At 62.0% G+C, this 20,053-nt stretch overlaps 3 protein-coding genes across 12 annotated transcripts in view; 1 reads left to right on the forward strand and 2 right to left on the reverse strand.

Moving 5' to 3' along the window:
- Window positions 1–623: 623 nt before the first annotated feature.
- Window positions 624–12,706, reverse strand: CGN (cingulin). Of its 4 annotated transcripts, none has more exons than XM_071727364.1 (21): window positions 12,615–12,706; window positions 7,620–8,563; window positions 7,392–7,492; window positions 7,158–7,227; window positions 6,850–6,945; window positions 6,477–6,628; window positions 6,199–6,340; window positions 5,908–6,120; window positions 5,493–5,641; window positions 5,097–5,238; window positions 4,828–5,007; window positions 4,417–4,623; window positions 4,082–4,339; window positions 3,571–3,741; window positions 3,283–3,444; window positions 2,821–2,910; window positions 2,375–2,458; window positions 1,648–1,766; window positions 1,447–1,555; window positions 1,197–1,360; window positions 624–1,108 (listed from the first exon to the last, which is right to left on the reverse strand). In XM_071727364.1, exons 2-21 carry the CDS (start codon window positions 8,538–8,540, stop codon window positions 967–969), a joined length of 3,672 nt encoding a protein of 1,223 aa, XP_071583465.1. In that variant the 5' UTR covers window positions 8,541–8,563; window positions 12,615–12,706; the 3' UTR covers window positions 624–966. The 4 variants fall into 4 exon arrangements, with proteins under 4 accessions (XP_071583465.1, XP_071583464.1, XP_071583467.1 ...); XM_071727363.1 differs by lacking the exon at window positions 12,615–12,706 and adding an exon at window positions 9,701–9,840; XM_071727366.1 differs by lacking the exon at window positions 12,615–12,706 and adding an exon at window positions 8,773–9,771.
- Window positions 12,707–12,828: 122 nt separating this feature from the next.
- PSMB4 (proteasome 20S subunit beta 4) lies at window positions 12,829–15,822 on the forward strand. The gene is made up of 7 exons (XM_071727368.1): window positions 12,829–13,241; window positions 13,438–13,644; window positions 14,037–14,183; window positions 14,314–14,395; window positions 14,497–14,613; window positions 14,745–14,833; window positions 15,685–15,822. The coding sequence occupies exons 1-7, from the start codon at window positions 13,117–13,119 to the stop codon at window positions 15,695–15,697; spliced, it is 780 nt and encodes a 259-aa protein (XP_071583469.1). The 5' UTR covers window positions 12,829–13,116; the 3' UTR covers window positions 15,698–15,822.
- A 962-nt stretch (window positions 15,823–16,784) lies between these two features.
- Window positions 16,785–20,053, reverse strand: part of POGZ (pogo transposable element derived with ZNF domain) — a 29,727-nt gene continuing 26,458 nt past the window's right edge. For all 7 annotated transcript variants that reach the window (XM_071726916.1, XM_071726912.1, XM_071726914.1 and 4 more), the window contains 2 exons: window positions 19,747–19,771; window positions 16,785–19,610 (listed from right to left, as the gene is read on the reverse strand). In XM_071726916.1, coding sequence (XP_071583017.1) covers window positions 18,041–19,610; window positions 19,747–19,771 — 1,595 coding nt within the window. In that variant the 3' untranslated portion in view covers window positions 16,785–18,040. The remainder of the gene's footprint in view (window positions 19,611–19,746; window positions 19,772–20,053) is intronic.

The raw sequence follows: 20,053 nt of genomic DNA on the forward strand, positions 1-20,053 counted from the left end.
ACAGGGGAAACTGAGGCACAGCAGGGCCCCTACCCCTCGCCGGGCCGAGCAGCCGCTGGGGAAACCGGGGCACAGGGTGGGGACGGCGGTTGACCTCGGCTCCGACACGCGTGTCCGGGAGGAGCCGAGGGCAGAACCGGTTGTGCCGGCCCGGTTTAGCTGCAGCGGGGACGCCGTGGGTGCGGGGCCGGGTGCCCGGCACGCTGAGCCTGGCATGGCCACGGGGGGTGGTGACAGAGCCAGGGCCCGTGGTGAGCAGAGAGGGGACAGGGCAGTGTCCACTCCCCCCGCCCCCGGCTCCATCCCCGTTACACACCACTAGAGAGCAGGAGGGGAAACTGAGGCAGCAGGGATAGGGTGACCGTGGAGGGATGCACCGGCCCGGCCCCGCTGGAGGCCACGGAGGGGAAGTGCGGGAACCATCTGCCAATCACGGCCACGGCACTCATTAGCAGTTGGCAAACTTCCCACCCTTCTTAATTAGCGATAACGAGGATTTATCTCCAGGCCAGATCCAGAAGAACGGGGCAGGAGCTGAGTTTCCTGAGCCGGGCAGGAGCCTGGTGCCACCCAGCCCGAGGTTCTGGGCCACCTCTCCAGCCCCGGGTGGATGAGGAGCCGTGGGCCTTAAAATGTCCAATTTTATTTAAAATAAAGAGAAGAGGGAGAGGGGCAGCGGGGGGTGAAGGGCAGCTGTGTATAAAAATAAACCAGGGGGGCTGGAGCCGTGGGTGCCCCCGGGCCCTCCGGCTGCCCCGTGGGAGCCTGATCCCCATGGGCCATGTCCTGGACACCGTGGTCACGGTGTCCTGGTGGGACGCGGCCACCAAGGGGGGCATCAGCAGAAAGCCACGGTGCAAACACTCCCTGAGACCTGTGTGAAGATGAGGAGGAGAGACAGTGTCCGGGGGTTCCACCCCCCCCGGCACCTTCCTTCGTGGGCCGGTTCTGGGGACAGGAGGGGTGTCAGCAGGAGCTGGTCTGGAGGTTGGGTTCGTTGAGCAGCGAGGCGATGGAGGAGGGGCCGTAGGCGCTGTCGAAGTCCTCGTCGGAGCTGAGCTGCTCGTCCTGCAGCGAGGAATCCGCAGCCGAGCGGGCGGCCTTGCGCCTGGGCAGGGAGCAGAGGGGTCAGTCCCCATCACCGGGGGGCTGGGACAACCCCCCCTTCGTCCCCACCCTTGGGTGGTGGTCCCTACCAGGCCTCCTTTTCCAGCGCCTTGACGCGGTTCTGGAGCTGCTCGTTGAGCTCGTGCTGCTCCTCCAGCTCCCTCTGAGCCTTCTTGCGGGCGCCTTCCAGCCGCTCGATCTCCTCCTCGGCCTCGTCCACTTGGCGCTTCAGGGCCTTCACCCGCAGGCTCAGCTGAGGACAGGGGATCAGGATGCCATGAACACCCCGAGAAGGGGGGGTCCCAAGCCCCTCGGTGGCCTCGAGGGCCCACCACCCACCTGGTCCTTCTGGTCGTTGACGTGTTGCCGTTCGTCATCGATCTGGATGCTCAGCTCCTTCACCTTCCTCTCCAGCTTGCGGTTGGAGGACAGCAGGAGGTTCTTCTCCCTGTGGTGAAGCAACGAGCCGTGACCCAGCTGATCCAGCACCCACCCGGGGACCCCTGGGGTTGGAGGGGGGGGGGGGCTGCGGGCTGGTACCTCTCCTCCACCTGCAGCTTGTCCTGCAGCTCCTCCAGCCTTGCCTCCAGCTGCGGGACGTGGCCGCTGGGTTTGTGCATCCCCTCCGAGCTGGCCAGGCGGCTCTTCAGCTCCTTGTTCTGTGGGGAGAAAAAAAACCCAAACAACACCCCCAAAAACGTCCTCCGTCAGCACACCCCCCGCCCCCATCCTGGGCTCCCCCAGGCACCGAAAGGGCTTGTGTAAATCCCGGTGGTGAGTCAGGTCCCAGAAACCCTTTCCCAAGGAGGAGACGTCAGGAGCCGGGTTGTATAACAGCAATTAGCGGTGCTGGCACCCGCCGGGGCACGAGGCGAGACCGGGATCTGCCGGGCACCAACGGGTGCAAGACACTCCCCAGCTCCACGATGCTCACCCCACCCTCAGCTCCCCAGTTCCTGCTCCCAAACCCCTCGTTGGCCAAACCCATCCCACAAAGCACCCGGAGCCCCTCTGCCAGCCCCGTGGCCCCACGGTGTCAGCGCTAGGAGCTCCGTGTTTGTCTTGGCAGCGGGAACTCCGCACCGGGAACAAGAAGAGCTCCGGGAGCCGCGTTCCCACCGGACGGGGTTGGGTAACCACGGGTTTGGAGCACAAGCCCGGGCAGGCTGGCAGGGAGCCGCCAGGAAAGGGGGGAATCCCGTGGGAATGCCACCCCGGGGGATGCCGGGTGGCTCCTGGGATGCTCCCCACCGTGGCTTGGCCGTACCTGCCTCTCCAGGGAGACCTTGTCACATTCCAGATCCTGGCGGGCCGAGCGTTCCTGGAGCAGCTCCGCCCGCAGCTGCTCGATCTGGAGACAAGGACAGGGACACACGTGGGGTTGGGGACACACGTGGGGTTTGCTGCCATCGCCCAGCACTGGGGGCACCCCCATGGCACTTGGGCTGCAGAGCACCCATCCCACTCAGCTGACCCCCCTGGGATTGCCAGGAGATCCATCCCCACAAACACAAAACCCACTTTCCAGGGATTTCTTTAGTTTTTCCTTGTGCTGAGCACTGATAATTTCTGCTCATGCCCGAATCAGTTGTTCTGACACCCGCTAAGGACTCCTGAAGGGGGGTTTAGCCCCGGTGGCCCATTTGGACCTGAGTTACCCAGCACCCTTCTGCTGGACCCAGGGCGGTTCTGCCACAGCAGTGCCCGCTCTACCTGATCTCTGCTCCGGTTCACCCTCTCTGTCAGCAGCTCTACTGTCGTCCTCTCCTCATCCAGCTCCACCTCCAGGTGCTTGGACTTCTCCTGCCAGGGGATGGGAGCAGAAGGGTCCATTTGGACTGGGCACAGTTTGCTCCAACAACTCTTCCCACCAAAACCCAGCCAGCCCCGGGGGGCAGGGGAAAGGGGGGGGGATGCTCAGGTGCCAGACATGGCACCCACCACCCCATCAGGGCAGAACAACCCCCCAGAGCAACAGCCTGCAGCAAGCAGACAAGGACAAAAAGCTGAGACAGGACAAAAGCTGAGCTGGCAATTAATAATGATAATTAATAACCGCTCTTCCGCAGAGGCTGCGGGGTGGAGGACACCGGGCGAGCTCTGCCCCTTGCTGTCAGCACCCAGCACTGCAGGAGCAGGGTGGGTGGTTTCGGGGTGCCGGGCAGCGCTCCCCACCTCCAGGGCCTTGAGGTGCCGCGAGCGATCGTCCTGGGAGCGCTTCTTGGCCTCCAGGTCCTGCTCCAGGTTGTGCAGGCGCTGCAGCAGAACCTCCCTGTCCAGCACCGCGCTCTCCCGCTCCGCCTGGCTCTCCTGCAGCGCCTGCTTCAGCCGGGACACCTGCGCCCACAGAAGGAAAAGGTGTCCCCCACGTCAGATGTGTCCCCAAAAGTCCCTGCAAAGGGACGGAGGGGACGGTGTGGGGAGCCGGCGCCCGCCCGCCCGCCCGCCCGGCCCTCGCCGCACCTCGTCCTGCAGCCTCCCCATGCTGAACTGCATCTTCTCCACCTCAGCACCCCGATCCTTGGCCTGCTTCTGGGAATCCGTGATCTCCTTCCGGGACTTCTCCTTGAACTCCTCCAGCTGAGACTTCAGCTCGGCCAAGGAGCTGTGAGACTCCTCTGTCATCTGCTCCAGCTGCGGCACAGCGGGGACAGCTCAGGAGCAGCCCCAAACTGGTGGGACTGGTGGTGGGAGAGGACACCCGTGGGCTGGGGGGGGATATTCCTGCCTCGGGGGCTCAGGAGCATCACAACCAGGGCTGCAAGGAGGACCCCAGACTCCTGTAGGAGCTGCCTGGGGAAGGGCAGGGGACAACGTGGCCTTGGGACATCGCGGGATGCCGGTGCCTGGATTTATGGAGTCTCTTGGGACACCAGGGAAGGATGAGTCCCATCCAGCTCCAAAAATCCACACCCACAGTCCCGGCTCCCTCCCTTGGCCCATCTCAGAGATTCCCCCCCCCAGGCACCCCAACCTCTTTGTTGAGCTTCTCGGTGGTGCGATCCAGCAGCCTCTTCTGCTCCTCCAGCTCGCTCTTGGCGCGCTTGAGCTGCTCCTTCTGCCGCTGCTCCTCCTGGAAGGAGCTGCTCAGCTCCCGGTGCTCCTGGGCCAACCTGGACAGACCCCTCTGGGCCTCCTCCAGCCGCATCTCCAGAGACCTCTTGGCCATCAGCAGCTCCTGCTCCCGCTCCGTGGCTTCGCCCAGGGTCTCCTCCATCTGCCTGCGCTCAGCCTGCCAGGAGGGAGCTCTGGAAACTCCTTCCCGGGACACAGGGACAGCTCAAGGAAGCTTCAGGACGGTCCCAGTACCTCCAGTTTGGTGACCTTCTCCTTGAGCCGCACTTGGGAGCCCTCCCAGTTCTCTCCCAAGCGCTCGTACTCCTTCAGCTGCATCTCCATCCCCAGGATCTTCCTCCTCAGGTCATCGTTCTGCTCCTGCAGCTCCCGCAGGGTGGACTCCACCGCCTTCCTCGCCCGCTCCGACGCCTCCCGCGCGCTCTCCAGCGACGCCTTCGCCTGCGCGGCACAACCGTGGCACGGGGTGGACCCAGAGGCTGAGCTGGGAGGGGAGGGGGGGCTCGGGGAGCAATTTGGGCGTTGGGAGGGTGGATCCGGGGCTGCGGGTCGCACTCATCACCCCACGGATGCAAAATCTGGGGCTGGAGGGCAAGGCGGGAGGGCAGCCCGGGGTGGGGATGGCTCCTTGGCTCCTTGGCTCACCTTGGTGGCCTCGTCCCGCTCCTCCTGGAGCTGCTGCAGGTCCCCACGGAGCCGCTCCAGCTCCCCGTGGTGGTTGGAGGTCTCCTCCTCCATGGTGCCCCGCAGGGCCCTCAGCTCCTGCTCCCGCTCCTCCCGGCCCTGCTGCTCCTCCGCCAGCTCCCGCTGCACCTCCCGCAGCTCCTGGCAAGCAGGGGATGGGGGGTCAGGGATCCCGGGGGATGGACGCCGGCCCCGGGGCTGTGTCCACCTCCCCCTCCTTGGTCGCCCACCTTCCTGAGAGCCTCCAGCTGCCCGGGATCCACCGCGCTGCTCCGTGCCTGCTCCGCCTGCTCCCGGGTGGCCGCGAATCGTTCCTGCAGCTCCCGCAGCTCCTCCTCGAACTCCTCCCTCTCCAGCTTCACCTGCAGCAGCCTGGAGAGGGGCAGGATGAGGACACCCGCAATTCACAACCGTCTCCTCGAGTCCTACATCCCCAGCATTCCCAGCGTGTCCAGAGATTGGCACCATCACCTTCCTCCCCATGTGCCCGGGGGGAGAACCAGCCCTGTCCCAGCTCCTGGCCCACTTTAGCAGGGTTTGGGGGAGAGATGCTGGATGGTGGGGGGGAGATGGAACCCCCCGAAAGGTGCTCATGCCTCTGGTGCAGCTGCAGTCCCAACACTTACTCCTGCTTGGTGTTACGGAGCTCATCCTTGTTCTTCTGGAACATCTCCCGCCAGTGCCCCGTCTCCTCTGCGCTCTCCTCCAGCTCCCGCTGGAGGTTCCTCACCACCGTGTTGATCTTCTGCCTCTCCGACTCCAGGCTGGCCTGATCCTGGAGGGAAGAACCAAGCAACATCCTCAAGGGATGCTCCAGGGTCCTGCCCTGCTTAATGACCCCAAACCAACCAGGGGACCCACACCGGGGGGAGGCATTGGGGACCCCCCTTCACCCCTCCGCCAACCGTCTCCACTCCAACAGGGCAAGTTTGGAGCAGGACACAAACCCCGTTTCCAGCTCAGGATCTGTCATGGGGGGGGGGAGGGGGAATTCCAGGACCCCTCCTCAGCAAGACCCCACCCCTCCCCTGTGGGTCAGACCCGTGCCATGTTCTCCACGCTGCGCCGCAGCTGCTCCATGTCGCTCTGGCACTGCTGCCGGACGCGGTCCAGCTCCTTGTCGTGGTTGGCCACCTCCTCCTTCAGGGCTCCTTTCAGCGCCGTCAGCTCCCGCTCCCGCAGCCTCAGCTGCTCCTCCTGCCTCTGCCGCCAGCCCAGGGCCTCCTCCAGCTCCTCGCGGGTCTCCAGCAGCTCCTGGCCGGAGGGGACAGATGGGTTTGGTGGCAGCCGAGTGGCCCTGGGGGACGAGGCTGGCACCACCCCCCGCCCTACCTTGTACAAAGCTTCGCCGTCCGGGGATGCGCCGGAGCCCTGGCGCAGGCGGTCGAGCTCCCGGCGTGTGGCCACCAGCTGCTCCTCGCAGTGGCCCAGCTGCCTCTCCACCTGCTCCTTGGCCAGTTTCACCTCGCCCAGCCTGGAGGGCAGCCCAGGCTCCTTCAGCACCCACCCAAGGGCTGCAGCACCCCGGGAACACCCGCACCCACACCAGCATGGTGCCCCCCGCCAGCATCCCCACCTCCCCGTCCCCCAGAGCATCCTGCAGTTCTTACTCCTGCAAACTCCTCTGCAGCTCCTGGTTCTTCTTCTCCAGGGCCCCCCGCAGCCTCTGGCTCTCCCCCTCAGCCTCTCCCAGCCGGGCTTCCAGGGCCCGAGCAGAGCCACTGCCCCCCGGCTCCCTGCTCAGCTCCAGCTTCTGGCGAAGCTGCAGGAGAGGGGACACAGGTGACACCTCCAGGACCCCAGGACAGAGGTCTGCACCCTCCCAGCAACTCTGAGACACCCCAGGAGCAAACTTGTTCTCTCCTGGGCAGCCAAGTGAAGGGGGCTCAGAGCAGGGACCCGCGGCACTCCCCCCACACCCAGGGATATCAACTGTGACCCCCACATCCCCCCCAGCACCCCTGACCTTCTGCCTGGCTTCACCTTGGTCTCCTCGTCGAGCTTCTCCTGCAGCTCCTCCACCCTCCTGGCCAGATCTCTGTGCTGAGGCTGGGAACACGCCACAGCCTTGGGGGGTACCTGCAGAGACCCCCCCCCCCGGGCTCACTGGGTGGGTTCAGGGTACCACAACCCCCCCAGGGCCACTGCAACCCCTCCAGGGCCACCACTCTGGCCCCAGCCAGCCATGCACCCACCGGTGTCCCGTCCCCAGCAAGCAGGAGCCCCCCAGGGTTCTTAGGGAGCTGTGTTCCCCCAAAGTGGGGAGCAGCACTGGGATGTCCCCAACTCACCACCAGCTCCTGCATCTTCTCCAGCAGCCGGGTGGTTTTCCTCTTCAGGGAGATTTCGCTCTCGCTGCTCCTGTGGGTGCCAGAGTGGGGGCACAGGGTTGGGGACAGGGGGACAGCCAAGCCTGGGGTGCAGGAAGACCCCCAGTGCTCTGCCACTTTTTCCCCCCGAACCCTGCTCCCGAATCACCCCACAGCAACCCATCTGCAGCTGGAGGGAGTCTCGGGGGGTCTCACCCCTCCTTCAGGATGCTGTAGATGAGCTCCTTGGGGTGCTCGCTGCTGCCGGGCTGGGCCACCTCCCGCTGGTCCCGCAGCAGGTCAGGGGTGGATTTGAGCTGCCACGAAGAACACAATCCCTCAGCTCTGGCCAGGACACGAGTGTGCCCCCCGCTGCCCCTCCTGGATCCCCCCAGTTTAGGGGCTGGTGACCCCTGTGACCCCAGCAGGATCCATCCCCAGTACCTGCAGCTCTGCCCGGGCTTTGCTCTGCAGCCGCTCGCCCGTCGGCTCCTCGGACCCCCGGCCCCTCGCCCCGCTCAGGCTGCCGGGGGGCACCGTGGGCTGGGGGCTCAGACTGCCAGCCCCCTGCCCAGCACCGGGGGGCACACGGCTGTCCAGGCTCTGGGAGCGTTTCCGTTCCTGCGTGGGGATCCGTCCCCTTCGGGCTGCCCGCCCCCGGGGCTGCCCCTGCCCGCCGAATTTGCTGATGAGCGAATCCACCGAGGAGAGGGGTTTGGTGTCCACATCCCCCACCGACACCTCCGTGTCTGAGGAAGGGTCCTTGGCCACGGCCCTGGTGCCCGGTGCCACGTTGCCCATGCTGCTGCTTTTACCCCCGGCCAGGGCCCGGGGCTGCCGGTTGCCGCCGGCCCAGGGAGCGCCGGTGGCCGAGGGTTCATCCACGATGGCTCCGAGCAGGTCCCCGTGGGACTGCGTCCTCCTCAGCTCCTCGCCCAGCGGGCGCCGGCCCGGGGAAGGTTTGGGTTGGTACCGGGAGGTCCCCGAGACCCCGTTGGGCTCCTCGTCCGAGGTGCTGTAGGTCGAGCCGTGCCGGAGTTGCCTCCCGGCATACGGATTTTCCGGGAGGTCCGAGTCGGAGCTGACGGAGCCGGGGGCTTTGGGGCCAGCGGGGGGGCTGGGGTAGGAGCCCTCACTCTTGATCTGCACCCCGAAGGAGTCGCCGCCCTTCTCGCCGCTGTTGAGGACCACGAAGGGCTGCCCGGCGATGCCCTGCACCCGCACGGCCACCCCGTAGGAGCCCGGTTTGCCCCTGGCCCGGGGGGGTCTGCGGGGCTCCTGCAGGTCGTTGATGAAGCGGATCTGGACGCCGTAGTCCACCGGGTTCTGCTTCTCCGCCATCGCCGTGCTCGCCGGACGCTCCATCGCCGGAGCTCAGCTCCGCGGGCCTGGGGAGGCAGCGGGGGGACGGGGTCGGTGTGGGGCGAGGGTCCGGCAGGCAGGACGGGTGCCAGAGGACATCGGTGCCAGCGCTGCAGCGCCCCAGGACACGACGGGGACGCGGCACCGGCATCGCCCGGCTGCTCCCGGGAGGGGGGACACGGAGGAGGGCAGAGAGAGACACCCCCCCCCCCCCCTCCCGCCCCCCAGCACCCACCCCTCACCGTGTCCCCCGCTCGCCCTCGGTGTCCGGACCCCGGGCCGGGCTCCGCAGCCGCGCTCGGCTCCCGCAGCCTCCCGCATCCCGCAGAACGCCGCAGCCGCGCTGCAGCCGGAGCTCCGGCCTCCCCCCCAGCATCACCCCAGCGCCCGCCAGCCCCACAGCCGGGGTCCCGGGGAGGGGGGACGGAGATGAGCAGTGACATATTGGGAGCAGCGTGATGCATCCCGCCCCCCGCCTCCCAGGGCGATGCCGGACGGCAGGAGCGGGAGAGGGGAAGGGGGGGACGGGCAGGGGGAGGGGGGACTGAGCTCCCCTATAGCACCGAGGAGATGGGGTTGAGTGATGGACAAACCCCCGAGCCCCCGGGATAGAGTTTTAACCCCCTGAGCACCGTCTGGAAATAAACAGAGAGCGGTGCTGAGCGCTCGGCACCCCCCGGGAGGGGACCCTGGGATGCAGCAGGACCCCCAGCCGGGCCGGGGGGGTCAAAACAAACCCTACGGGGGGGAAAGAACCCCCAACCCCGGCTTTCAGTTCTCAACTCAGGTCCCTCCAAGCAGCCCTGGCCCCTGGATGTGGGGGGAGCAGTGGGATTGCCCTCAGGGTCTCCCACAGCTCGCACCAACCCTGAGCCAACGTCTCCCCCCGCGCCCACTATGGGGGGCAGAAAGCCGAGCCCCCCCGCTGCCGGGGGACCCCCTTGACTCTACAGCTGGAGGGGGGAGAAAGAGCAGGAGCTGGGGCTGATTCCCGAGGGGAAGGAGAGGGCAGGACAGCCCAGGCTGGTGAGCTTGTTATCCCTGCCCGGTGTCCAGCTAACGAGATCAGCCACAGACACGGATAAACCCCCTGAGCCCGGAGCCCCGACAGCAAATCCAATCAGTCCCACGGTAGGGAGGGGGCTGAGGGCAGCAAAACCAACCTGCCGCGGCGAAACCAGGAGAGAGAACCAGCAAAAAGTCAGGATTTTCCAGGGCTGCCAGTGTCCAAAGTGCGGCCGGCGACGAGGCAAGGGGCGGGCGGGGAAGGGGGCTCGGCCCCCGTCGCTATCGGGGTGGGAACCTCGGGGCCGGGGCCTTGGGAAGACCTTTGGATGGGCGGCACGGCACAGGCGTGGCGTGGCGTGGGGGTGACATTATGGCACCGCGGTGGCAGGGAGAGCGGGGCAGGGGCTCGCCGAGCAAAGCGCCGGCCGTGCCAGTGTCACCGCTGCCACCATCCAAGGCCACGCAGCCCCCGTCCTGGCAGGAACGGGGAGCAGGTGGCCGGGAGCGGCGGGGGTCGGAAGCGGCTCGGGACAGCACTGGGCTCAGCCCCATTTGGCGGGGAGGGGGGGTTTGGCTCTTGCCAAGGAAGCACGGGCAGGAGATGCTGCACTCCCAGTTTCGGGGGGCTCGCGGGGGGCGGGAGGCGGGGGTTTGGGGAGGCGGGAGGTGGCAGGTGAGCCAGGCCTGGCTGGTAATGTCCCAGGAATGCCTCCCTCCTCCTGGAAAAGCTCCAGCGCCCAGATCAAGGGCTGGAGCCGGATCACATTCCTGTGGGGGAGAGCAACACCCAGCCCCGGGCTGGAAACAGCCCCAGGAGGAGATTTCACTGAAAACCGCAGGGAAGGAGCCTGGAAGCGGGAGGGATGGAGGCTAAAAATAGGAGTTATCAGCCCCGGGGCGTGCGCTGGGCTCCTGCACACCTGGACCCGGCCCCGGCGGGGCTGGCAGCGCCTGTGGCACCCCCGGGTGGGGGTCCCGCACCCGGCCAAGGTGAGAGCGGAGCTGGTGGGCAGCGAACCGGCAGGAGAGGGCTCTCGGCGGTGGTCACGCACCTCCGGGATCGCAGCGCCGGGGATGGCTCCCGGCCAGCTCCGCTCGCCCGGACCGGCCGCACAATGAGCCCTTTGTGCCGGGGACGTTAACCCAGAAAGTTGTTTTGTAATTTGCAGGCGATGCTGGAAAAGGCTCCGAGGCCGAGCCTGTGGGGGGGCTCTGTGCTCACCCCGGCTCCCCGAAAACGCCGGGGTGGGACAGGTGAGGGCTGATCCCCCGCCACCGGGATCCGCCACGAGGTGACCCCAGCGCCGTGCAGCGAGGTTGGAGCCCATTTCCCAGCCACCTGGGCCCGAACCGAGCCGGTACCGTTCTCCCTGTGCACGGGGAGCAAAAGCTGCTGGATTACCCCAAAGATCTGCTCCCCACGGCTCCGCTCACCTGCGCGGGTTCGTTCGGGGACAAAGTGCGGGGTGGCACCGGGCAGGGCGGGCTGTTCCTGCTCTCCCGCGAACACCGGGGCTCCAAACCCCGGTAAATCCCTCGGCTGGTTCGGAGGAACCCGAAACCAGGGCACCTGCGTCACGCCACCGGGCCGGGGTGGCCACGACACCGCGGTGGCACCAGGCAGGGGGCTGGGAGGGGGACACTCATGGGGAAGGAGGTGACCCCCGAGGGCAACGTCCCCGGGACTGATAAGGACCAAAATTCCTCCAGCTCCAGCGGGGCCCTGGGTTAATCATCAACCCCGATACTGGAAAATCTCGTTCCCGGCCTCGCCCAGGGCTGGTTTCGGAAGGTGAAGGCCTCGTCGTCCCCCCCCGAGGGACCCCGTCCGTGCCCCCTGGTCAGGGCTGTCACCAAACGGAGGCCACCGGTGTGGCACGAACCGCACCGTACCGTGCTCCCGGCAGCACCACCGGATCGGTTTACTCGTTTCCAAGCAGGTCGTGCCGGTGAAACTGGAGTGATGGCGATCTCGTGGGGATAAATATGTCCCCAGGGAGGGCAGGGAGGGAGGAAGAGCCCCGGGGACATTAACGTGCACCCAACAGGGTCGGGATGCTCCTGTTGGAAGGTGATGCTGCGGCTCCCACCGCAAAAAGGGGGGTCCTGGGGGGGTCTCCTGCAGCCGGGAGGGGCTCTCCCGGCACCCCTGGCGCTCCGACACTTTATCTCCGGAGATGGAACCCAGCCCGACTCCAAACCAGCTCGACTGGTCGGGGTGGTGGGAGAGGAAACCCAGCCCGGAGCCAGCCGCAAACACCCTCCCGGTGAAAAGCCGGTGACGGCAGCGGGCGGAGGTCGGGTACCCAGATATCGGGGACAACACCCAAAGCCCAGATTTTTCTTTCTTATTTAAACCACCTGCTAAAAATCCCGCCCCGGAGCGCTGGGAATTAGGGCAGCTCCCTGTGTCCGGGATCGGGAGGTGCCGGGCTGGGCCCAGCATCGCTCCCGGTGGGAGATTCCCGGGAACCCACCAGATCCCTCCGGAACCAGCTCACGCCTCGGGGGAGCTCATTAACGCCGTGCTAATGAGGAGAAGCCGCAACAGCCACCCCATAGAGGGATGCTATAGGTGCCTGCGTGGCCCTATAGAGGGGTGCTCGAGGGTCCCTGCACGGGACCCCTGCCCAGGAGAGCTGCAGGTACAACCCCCAAGGGAAGGGACAGTCCCGGGGGGGGCAAGTAAGGGCAGTTCCTATAGGGGCTATAGGGCAGAGCAGCCCCCCGACGGAGGGGAGGGTGGGAACAGTAACAACTCAGGATACCCAACGGGGCAGCATCCTGGGCGGTCCCTATAGGAGCTGCTATAGGGTAGGGCACGTCCGGGTGAGGAGAACCCCTGTGGGGACGACGAGGACAAGGGCCCCCAGAGAGCCAGCCCCTATAGGACACTTCTATAGGGCAAACTTCCCCTTCAAAGGGAAGCCCACCCAGGCCCAGCCCCTGTAGGTCCCTTAGGGCGCAGGGCACCCCGGATCAGCAGCCCCTATAGAAGGGGCCCCTATGGCTCCATCCCCTATAGAAGGGGCCCCTATAGCTCCATCCCCCCCCCCCCCCCGCACTCACCTCCCGCCGCCGGCGCCGCTCCCGCCGCTGCCCCCCGCAACCTGTTACCTTCGCTCAGGCCCCGCCCACGGCACCTCCCATTGGTCAGCGCCGCGCCGGTCCCCGCCCATGGGCGTGGCTTTACGGCGCAAACCACGCCCGTGACCGCGCCCCCTCCCGGCCGCACCCACGCCTTGTACGGCAGTCACGTGGTGCGCCCGGCGCAGCCCACACCGCGCCGCCATCTTGGGCAGGGAGCCGACACCGAAGCAGCGGCAGCTCCGTGCTGCCCGCCCGCCCGTCCCGCAGCCCGGACACGGTGCGGAGGGGGCGGACACGGCTCCTCTCGTCCCTCCGAGGGGCGGTTGTGGTGTCCGAGCTTTCAGGAACCTGCAGGAGAGTTCCGCCACACCCAAGACGGCGCCCGGCCCCGCCTTCTCCTCCCGGCAGCCCCGGCCTACGGCGGCCGGGAGGGATCACGCTTCCCCCGCGCCTGCGCGGCACCTCCCGCACCGTGACTAAGATGGAGGCCATGGGAGCGCGGGCGCTGCCGCCGCCGTTCTGGGCCGGGGGTCCGGCCCCGGGTCAGTTCTACGTTCCCGGTGTGCCCGGCTCCACCACCGGCGTCCTGCCCGTCACCCGGACGCTGTCAGTGCCGGAGGGGCTGAGGGGTTGGGGTGGGGGGGGGGGGCTGGGAGGGAGCGGAGGGGGCCCAGGGAAGGGGGCCCGGGGTGTCCGGAGAAACCGGGAGGGCTGGGATGGAAGAAATGGGGCTGGGGAGGGCAGGGGCCGGGTGGGGTTTGAGGACCTGGGGGTCTCCCGATGCTGAGGTTTGGGTCTCCAGGAGCCCGATGGTAACGGGCACCTCGGTGCTGGGAGTGAAGTTCGACGGGGGGGTGATGATCGCCGCGGACATGATGGGCTCCTACGGCTCCCTCGCCCGGTTCCGCGGCATCTCCCGACTCCTGAAGGTGAACGACACCACCATGCTGGGGGCATCCGGAGACTACGCCGACTTCCAGTACCTCCAGCAGGTCATCGACCAGATGGTGTAAGTTCTGCTGCCCTGCTTTGGGCCGGGCTGATCCGTTTTCCGGGTCCTCAGAGGACTGAAATGTAATTAAATGCATTCACTGAGCAGGGACAAAACGAAGCCCAACCCTCCCTTGTCCTTTGGCAACCCCTTTGGTGCGAGTCTCTTCTGGAAATTCTCTGCAGAGGTTCCAGTTATTCTTGGTGGCCTTTGGCTGAGTGGGTTTCAGTTACTCCTTGGGGCTGCTTCACCTTTTGTAAAGTCCTGACTGAAAAGAACCTGGGGGGTGTCTGCAGGGGGGTGCTCTGCCCCGTTGAGGTGGGCTCCTCCTCCTCCTCCTCCTGCTGCTCCTCTCATGTCCAGGTGGTTTCCAGCTTTTCTCAGTTGGGTGAAATTTCTGTCTGAATCAGAATTGACGAGGAGCTGCTGGGAGATGGGCACAGCTACAGCCCTAAAGCCATCCATTCCTGGCTGACCAGGGTCATGTACAACCGGAGGTCCAAGATCAATCCCCTCTGGAACACCGTGGTCATCGGAGGCCACTACAACGGCGAGAGGTGGGCGAGGACGAGCGTGTGGTGGTCCCCTTCGTGGGGCTGTCCTGTCCCTCAGGGGGGTGCTGAGGGGTCTCTGGCTGGGCGAGTCCTTCCCCAGCACAGCCCTGCACTCACCCACCTCTCCCTGCAGCTTCCTGGGTTACGTGGACATGCTCGGCGTGGCCTACGAAGACTCCACGCTCGCCACGGGTTACGGAGCGTACCTGGCTCAGGTAGAGTCCCTGGCTCTTGCTCAGCTGCTAAAGCCACCTCAGCACCAGGTGACCGAGCTGTTTGTTGAGCTCCTGGAATTAATTTCCCACCATCCCTACAGCCCTTGATGAGGGAAGTGTTGGAGAAGAAGCCCAGCCTGACCAAGGAGGAGGCGCGGGACCTCATCGATCGCTGCATGAAGATTTTGTACTACAGAGACGCTCGGTCCTTCAACAGGGTGAGTGCAGCAGCAGAACCACCCTGAGCCAGGCTGGGGCCGTTCCCCTGACTGATGGGAGCTCTCCCAGGGCCCCTGGAGATCCTGGGGATGGAGCTGGGCTGAGAGCAGTTGGTGCTTTCTCTCCTCAGTATGAAATCGCCATCGCCACAGAGAAGGGCGTGGAGCTGGAGGGACCCCTGACCCTGGAAGCCAACTGGGACATTGCACACTTTGTCAGGTAGGGCCACGCCCACAGGGGCCACACCCACTGGGTCACACCTATGGGGTCACACCTATAGGGTCACACCTATAGGGTCACACCTATGGGGTCACACTGACAGGGATCACACCCGCAGGATCACACCTATGGGGTCACACCCACAGGGATCACACCTATGGGGTCACACCCACTGGATCACACCTATGGGGTCACACCCACAGGATCACACCTATGGGGTCACACTGACAGGGATCACACCCGCAGGATCACACCTATGGGGTCACACCCACTGGGTCACACCCACAGGATCACACCTATGGGGTCACACTGACAGGGATCACACCCACAGGGTCACACCCATAGGATCACGCCTATGGGGTCACACTGACAGGGATCACACCTGCAGGATCACACCCACTGGATCACACCTATGGGGTCACACTGACAGGGCTCACACCCACTGGATCACACCTATGGGGTCACACCCACAGGATCACACCCATGGGGTCACACTGACAGGGATCACACCCGCAGGATCACACCTATGGGGTCACACCTATGGGATCACACCCACTGGATCACACCCATGGGGTCACACTGACAGGGCTCACACCCACTGGATCACACCTATGGGGTCACACCTATGGGGTCACACCTATGGGGTCACACCTATGGGATCACACCCACAGGGATCACACCTATGGGATCACACCCACTGGATCACACCTATGGGGTCACACTGACAGGGATCACACCCACAGGGTCACAGCCTGAGCTCTCTGAAGGTGTGAGGTGTGGGTGGTGAGGACTCACCAGATGCTGCCTCCAGGTGCCAAGGCTCCTGACCTTTTCCCATTATTTCCTTGCAGTGGCTTCGAGTGATCTCTGGAGAGCTGCTCCGGGCTCCTGTGTCCATCTCCTCCCCCTTTCTATTTGCTGTCAATCCCTTTCTCCCTCGGAAGCTCCAATCCCCTGTGTTTTGGAAACAAAATAAAGGTGTTTTGCCAGGCCTGGGTGTTGTGTGAGGGGGGAGGGAGGCTGTGGGGTGCTTCAGGAACAGGGATCCAGGAACAGGGATCCAGGAACAGGGATCCAGGAGCCCTCCTGGTTTCAGGCAGTGGTTGCTGACAGCTCTGAGTCCTCCTTTGTGCTGCCAAAGGGCAGTGAAACAAATGGCTTTTGTTCCAGGAGGTCCTGTCCTCCTCCTGTGTCCCACTTAACCCTCAGTCACCCTTCAAGAGCCACCTGTGGGCAGAACAAACCCACAGCTGTAAAGATGTTTTTTGTTAAAAAAAAAAAAAAATTTGTGAAGAGTACAGTGCTGGACAGAAAAGCCCAGGGGGGGCTCAGCTGCAGGGAAGGGGCTGTGGTGGCCACGGGGCACAAGTACCTTGAGTTTCATCACCAAACATCAATTATTATTCTAAAATGATGAAGATTTTTTCTCCTTTCAATTCCTATGGCTCTGCCACTGAAAACCAGAAACAAGCCTGCATCTCCCTGGGAGCAGGGGACACAAAAAAACATCACTACCCCTTAGTGGTGTTTCCTGGGGGGTATTTTATATTTTTTAATTCTTTAAAATTAAAAATTAAAATTAAAAATTAAAAAAAAATTAAAATTAAAAATTAAAAAAAATTAAAATTAAAAATTAAAAAAATTAAAAAAAATTAAAAAAATTAAAAAAAAATTAAAAATTAAAACTAAAAAACAAAACAACCCCCCCCAACTAAAATACCAAGGAAATGAGCAGAGCAGGCTGTGCCCCTGAACCTCCTGCAGAGCTGCAAAGGGGACAGACCCTGTGAGCACTTTCATCCCAAATCCTCTGGGATTCCTCAGGACACAGGAAAGGGCTCTGGGTGCAGAGAGAGCCCCTGGGCTCCCTCCTGCCCAGCTTTGGGGCTCCCCTTTTATTCAGCATCACCTCCTGCCAAAAGTGAAGTTTTCTTCATAATAAAAACACATGTTTATAAATCCATTTCCCTGGTTTTATTAAATGTTCCACTTATGTACATTTTCAAGATGAACCATTTACAGGGCTGCACATGCTGCCTCCTGCTTTCCTCGGGTACTGGGGAAGGTTCACAAAACCTCTATGGAAACAGAAAGGTGCAGGTGCTTCTGAAGTCTGTCTGCCAATTCTGGATACTGTTAATACATACAATTAATTAAAAAACCCTCAAACATGCAAATTGTAGAAAAATTGAAGCTGGCAGTGAAAAATAAAAACAAACGTCTTTTTTTTTTTTTTTTTGTGCACAGTCACAGTTTGTTTCATTTAAATCAGATTTTTCTAATTCTAAGGAACTGTAGTGTCTGATGCCACTGGTTAAAGCAGGTTGATCAACTGGTAGTTAACTGGTAGTTAACTGGTAGTTAACTGGTAGTTAACTGGTAGTTAACAGCCAAGGTTTAATGGTCTGAACCCCCACCTGTGGCACCAAGAAGGTGAAAGCCTCGACCTCCCCCTCCCACCACGGACCCTCTGTAACTCTTTGGAGCAAGGTGGGTGCTGGGGGAGGAGAGGAACCCCCACCCCGTGCCAGAGAGACCCCCCCACTGCTGGCATGGAACAGGCAAAATGCTTCTTGCTTGTGTTTGCACCCCATGTCCAAATTCACAAGCAAAATATTTACCTTCTTTACAAAAAAAAAACCCAAACGAAACAAAAAAAAAACCCAAAAAAAAAAAACCCAAAACCAAACCAACCAAGATCCAAACCCAAATCTTAAAGGCCAATTAGAGAAGGTTCACACATTTAAGCAGTAACTCGTTATCTAAATTCTTCCACAGAAACCTAAATCTCTGGGCCAAGTGTTAAAAAAAAAAATAATTAAAAAAAAAAAAAAAAAAGTCTGTGTTAAGACAACCAAAAGGATTTATATACTGGTTCATTAGCTACATATTTTTTTTCCTTTCTTTAGAAATGGTCACATTGACAATGTATAATTCAAAACATTTCTGCACAATAAAAACAGAAAACTATGATACAGTGAGGTAAAGAAAACGCAAAAATATTCACCCACAATATATTTTCAGAAAATACCAACACAGTGATTTTTCTTTTAAAAAAGCACAAAACTTATAAATGAACAGCATAAATGGCTATTTATCTGAGTGATCGCCTACGAATTTCCTAAACCCACAAATCCACAGGGAAGTGTAATGGTCTCAATCCAACATTTATTTAAAAAATAACCCCTTTGCTGGATCCTGATCCGCTCAGATTTCCATCAGATCCAAATCAGCATCTTCGAAGCCATAAAACGACTCAGTCTCACTCTCCCCTTCAAAGAGCTGATGGAGGATCTCTGGGTCAGCAGATTCCTCCTGGACCTCACCCTCCTCCTCCTCCTGCTGCTGCTGCTGCTGCTGCTCCTCGTTGAGCTTCAGCTGCTCCTCCAGGGAGGTGATCAGCTCCTCCTGCATGTCGGCGTTGCGGGTGGGAGAGTTGGCGGTGCCGTCCGGCCCGGGCAGCACGCTGGCTACCAGGAAGGACTGTTGCACGAGTTCAGGAGAGTCACTAATGACCTCCAGGACCTCTGCCAACCAGCACAAAACCAGTTGGAGAAGAATGTCCGAATCGCACGTTGAGTCCGCCATTTCCTTGGCTTGCTCTTTCCATTTTTTATGCAAGAAATTTTTCACGGTTCTTTTTATACAAACATCTAAAGGTTGGATTTTGGAGCTGCAGCCGGCGGGGACGACAGCAGGCAGGGTGCTGGAGGTGCTGAGCAGGGACAGTACTTCTTCCGAGAGGTGCGTTCGGTGGCAATCCAGCACCAGCATGGCCTTGCTGTTCTGGCACTCCGTGTGTTTCTGCCACACCCGGGAGGCCCACAGCTCCATCACTTCGTCGTCGCCGTACCCGTTCTCCTTGGCTTCCAAGAGGATGGACTCGGGGACGTTTGCAGGCTGCTGCATGTGGCCTCTGTAGAAGACCAGGGTCGGGAGGACGCTGCCATCAGCCAGGATGGTGAGGACCACGTCACACCAGGGCTCCCCGGTCCCCACCGTCTGCAGAGCGTTCTCCTTCCGATCGTCGCTGCTCAGCACCTCCACGTCCAGGAAGAGAGAGATCTCGTCGATGGCGGCGATCATGGAGAGGGGCAGGTCCTGAGTGTGGATCTGCCTCTGCACGAACTCGATGAAGCAGCCGGCGTTGTCCTCCACCTCCTTGGGCAGGGGGTGAGCCACGGCTCGCCGGGTGTGGGTGCTGAGGTGGTGCCGCAGCATGAACCTCACCGCCCACTCGTAGGAGATCTTGAAGCCGCCTTCCAGGGAGCGCCCGATCTTGGTGGCTTTCTGGAAAAGTGTCTCCTCGTTGACAGGAAGCTGCTGCTCCCTCTGCGTCAGCACCCACTCCGCCAGCTTCTCCTCAGCCTCCAAGCTGAGGTATTTTCCCTCCGAAGGGGACGCCAAGTTCTCCTCCTGGAAAGCCTGAAACCTCCGCAGCCAGCGCCTGATCCTCCGGGGAGGGTTTCGGAAGTGCTCGGCCGCCTGCTCCGTGTTGCAGCAGAGAGCAAACAGCACCACCCGCAGCTTCTTCACCGACAGCTGCTCCTTCCTGCCCGCGGGCTCAGGATCCTTGGTCGTTTGCTGCTCCTCCTCTTCTGGAGCATCAACATTTAATCGTTCTTCCTCGGGGCGGGCCGGGGGTGCCGCTGGCGCCAGCTCGGGCTCCAGGTCCTCCGGTGCAGGGAGCACGGACCTTGTCTTCACAGTAGCAGCTTTACTGGGGGAATAGGTGGGGCAGGGATTCTTCACGTTTTTGTCCTGGGGCTGAACGTGCCTTGAAAAGGAGAGAGGACAAAACCTTAAAGCCCCCCACCGAGAATAAAAGGTGTTGAAGGAAAACAAAGAATAAAAGAAAACCCCAACCCCACAAATCAGAAGGAGGCAGCGGGTGAGAGTTTACAAAGTTTTACCTGGAATGTGATATCCAAGCAGGGCCTGGGAAGAAAAACAAAAGAACAAAACCATTTGTAGCTTAAACAAACATAAAGTAGGTGCAAGCACACAAGGCCTCTTAGAGAAAGGAGGCTCTGGTACTCCCAAGCATCCCATCCAGCTGATCCTCCCCCCACACCCAAACCAACCACACCCTTAAGGACAGACATAAAACTCATCCCTCAGCAGAGGAGCCAGCCCAGGGCAGCTCAGCTCCAGCCAGCTCCCTGCTCTGCACCCTGGGGCAATCCCAGCAAAGGGCCACTTCTGGCTCTATTCACACCC

The sequence above is a fragment of the Heliangelus exortis genome, chromosome 27 (genome assembly GCF_036169615.1).
Source record: "Heliangelus exortis chromosome 27, bHelExo1.hap1, whole genome shotgun sequence".
NCBI lineage: Eukaryota > Metazoa > Chordata > Aves > Apodiformes > Trochilidae > Heliangelus > Heliangelus exortis.

Bases quoted from the DNA above. Each gene is read 5' to 3' on its own strand.
- CGN (XM_071727364.1), bottom strand. From the start codon at position 8,540: ATGGAGCGTCCGGCGAGCACGGCGATGGCGGAGAAGCAGAACCCGGTG. The intron at 7,228-7,391 runs GTGAGACCCCCC...TGGCACCCACAG, and splicing joins TACAGCATCCTGAAGGAGGG to GAGCAGCGAGAGCGAAATCT. The intron at 1,361-1,446 runs GTGGGTGGTGGG...CCCTGTCCTCAG, and splicing joins TCAACGACCAGAAGGACCAG to CTGAGCCTGCGGGTGAAGGC.
- PSMB4 (XM_071727368.1), top strand. From the start codon at position 13,117: ATGGAGGCCATGGGAGCGCGGGCGCTGCCGCCGCCGTTCTGGGCCGGG. The intron at 13,242-13,437 runs GTCAGTGCCGGA...TTGGGTCTCCAG, and splicing joins CTGCCCGTCACCCGGACGCT to GAGCCCGATGGTAACGGGCA. The intron at 14,614-14,744 runs GTGAGTGCAGCA...TTCTCTCCTCAG, and splicing joins ACGCTCGGTCCTTCAACAGG to TATGAAATCGCCATCGCCAC.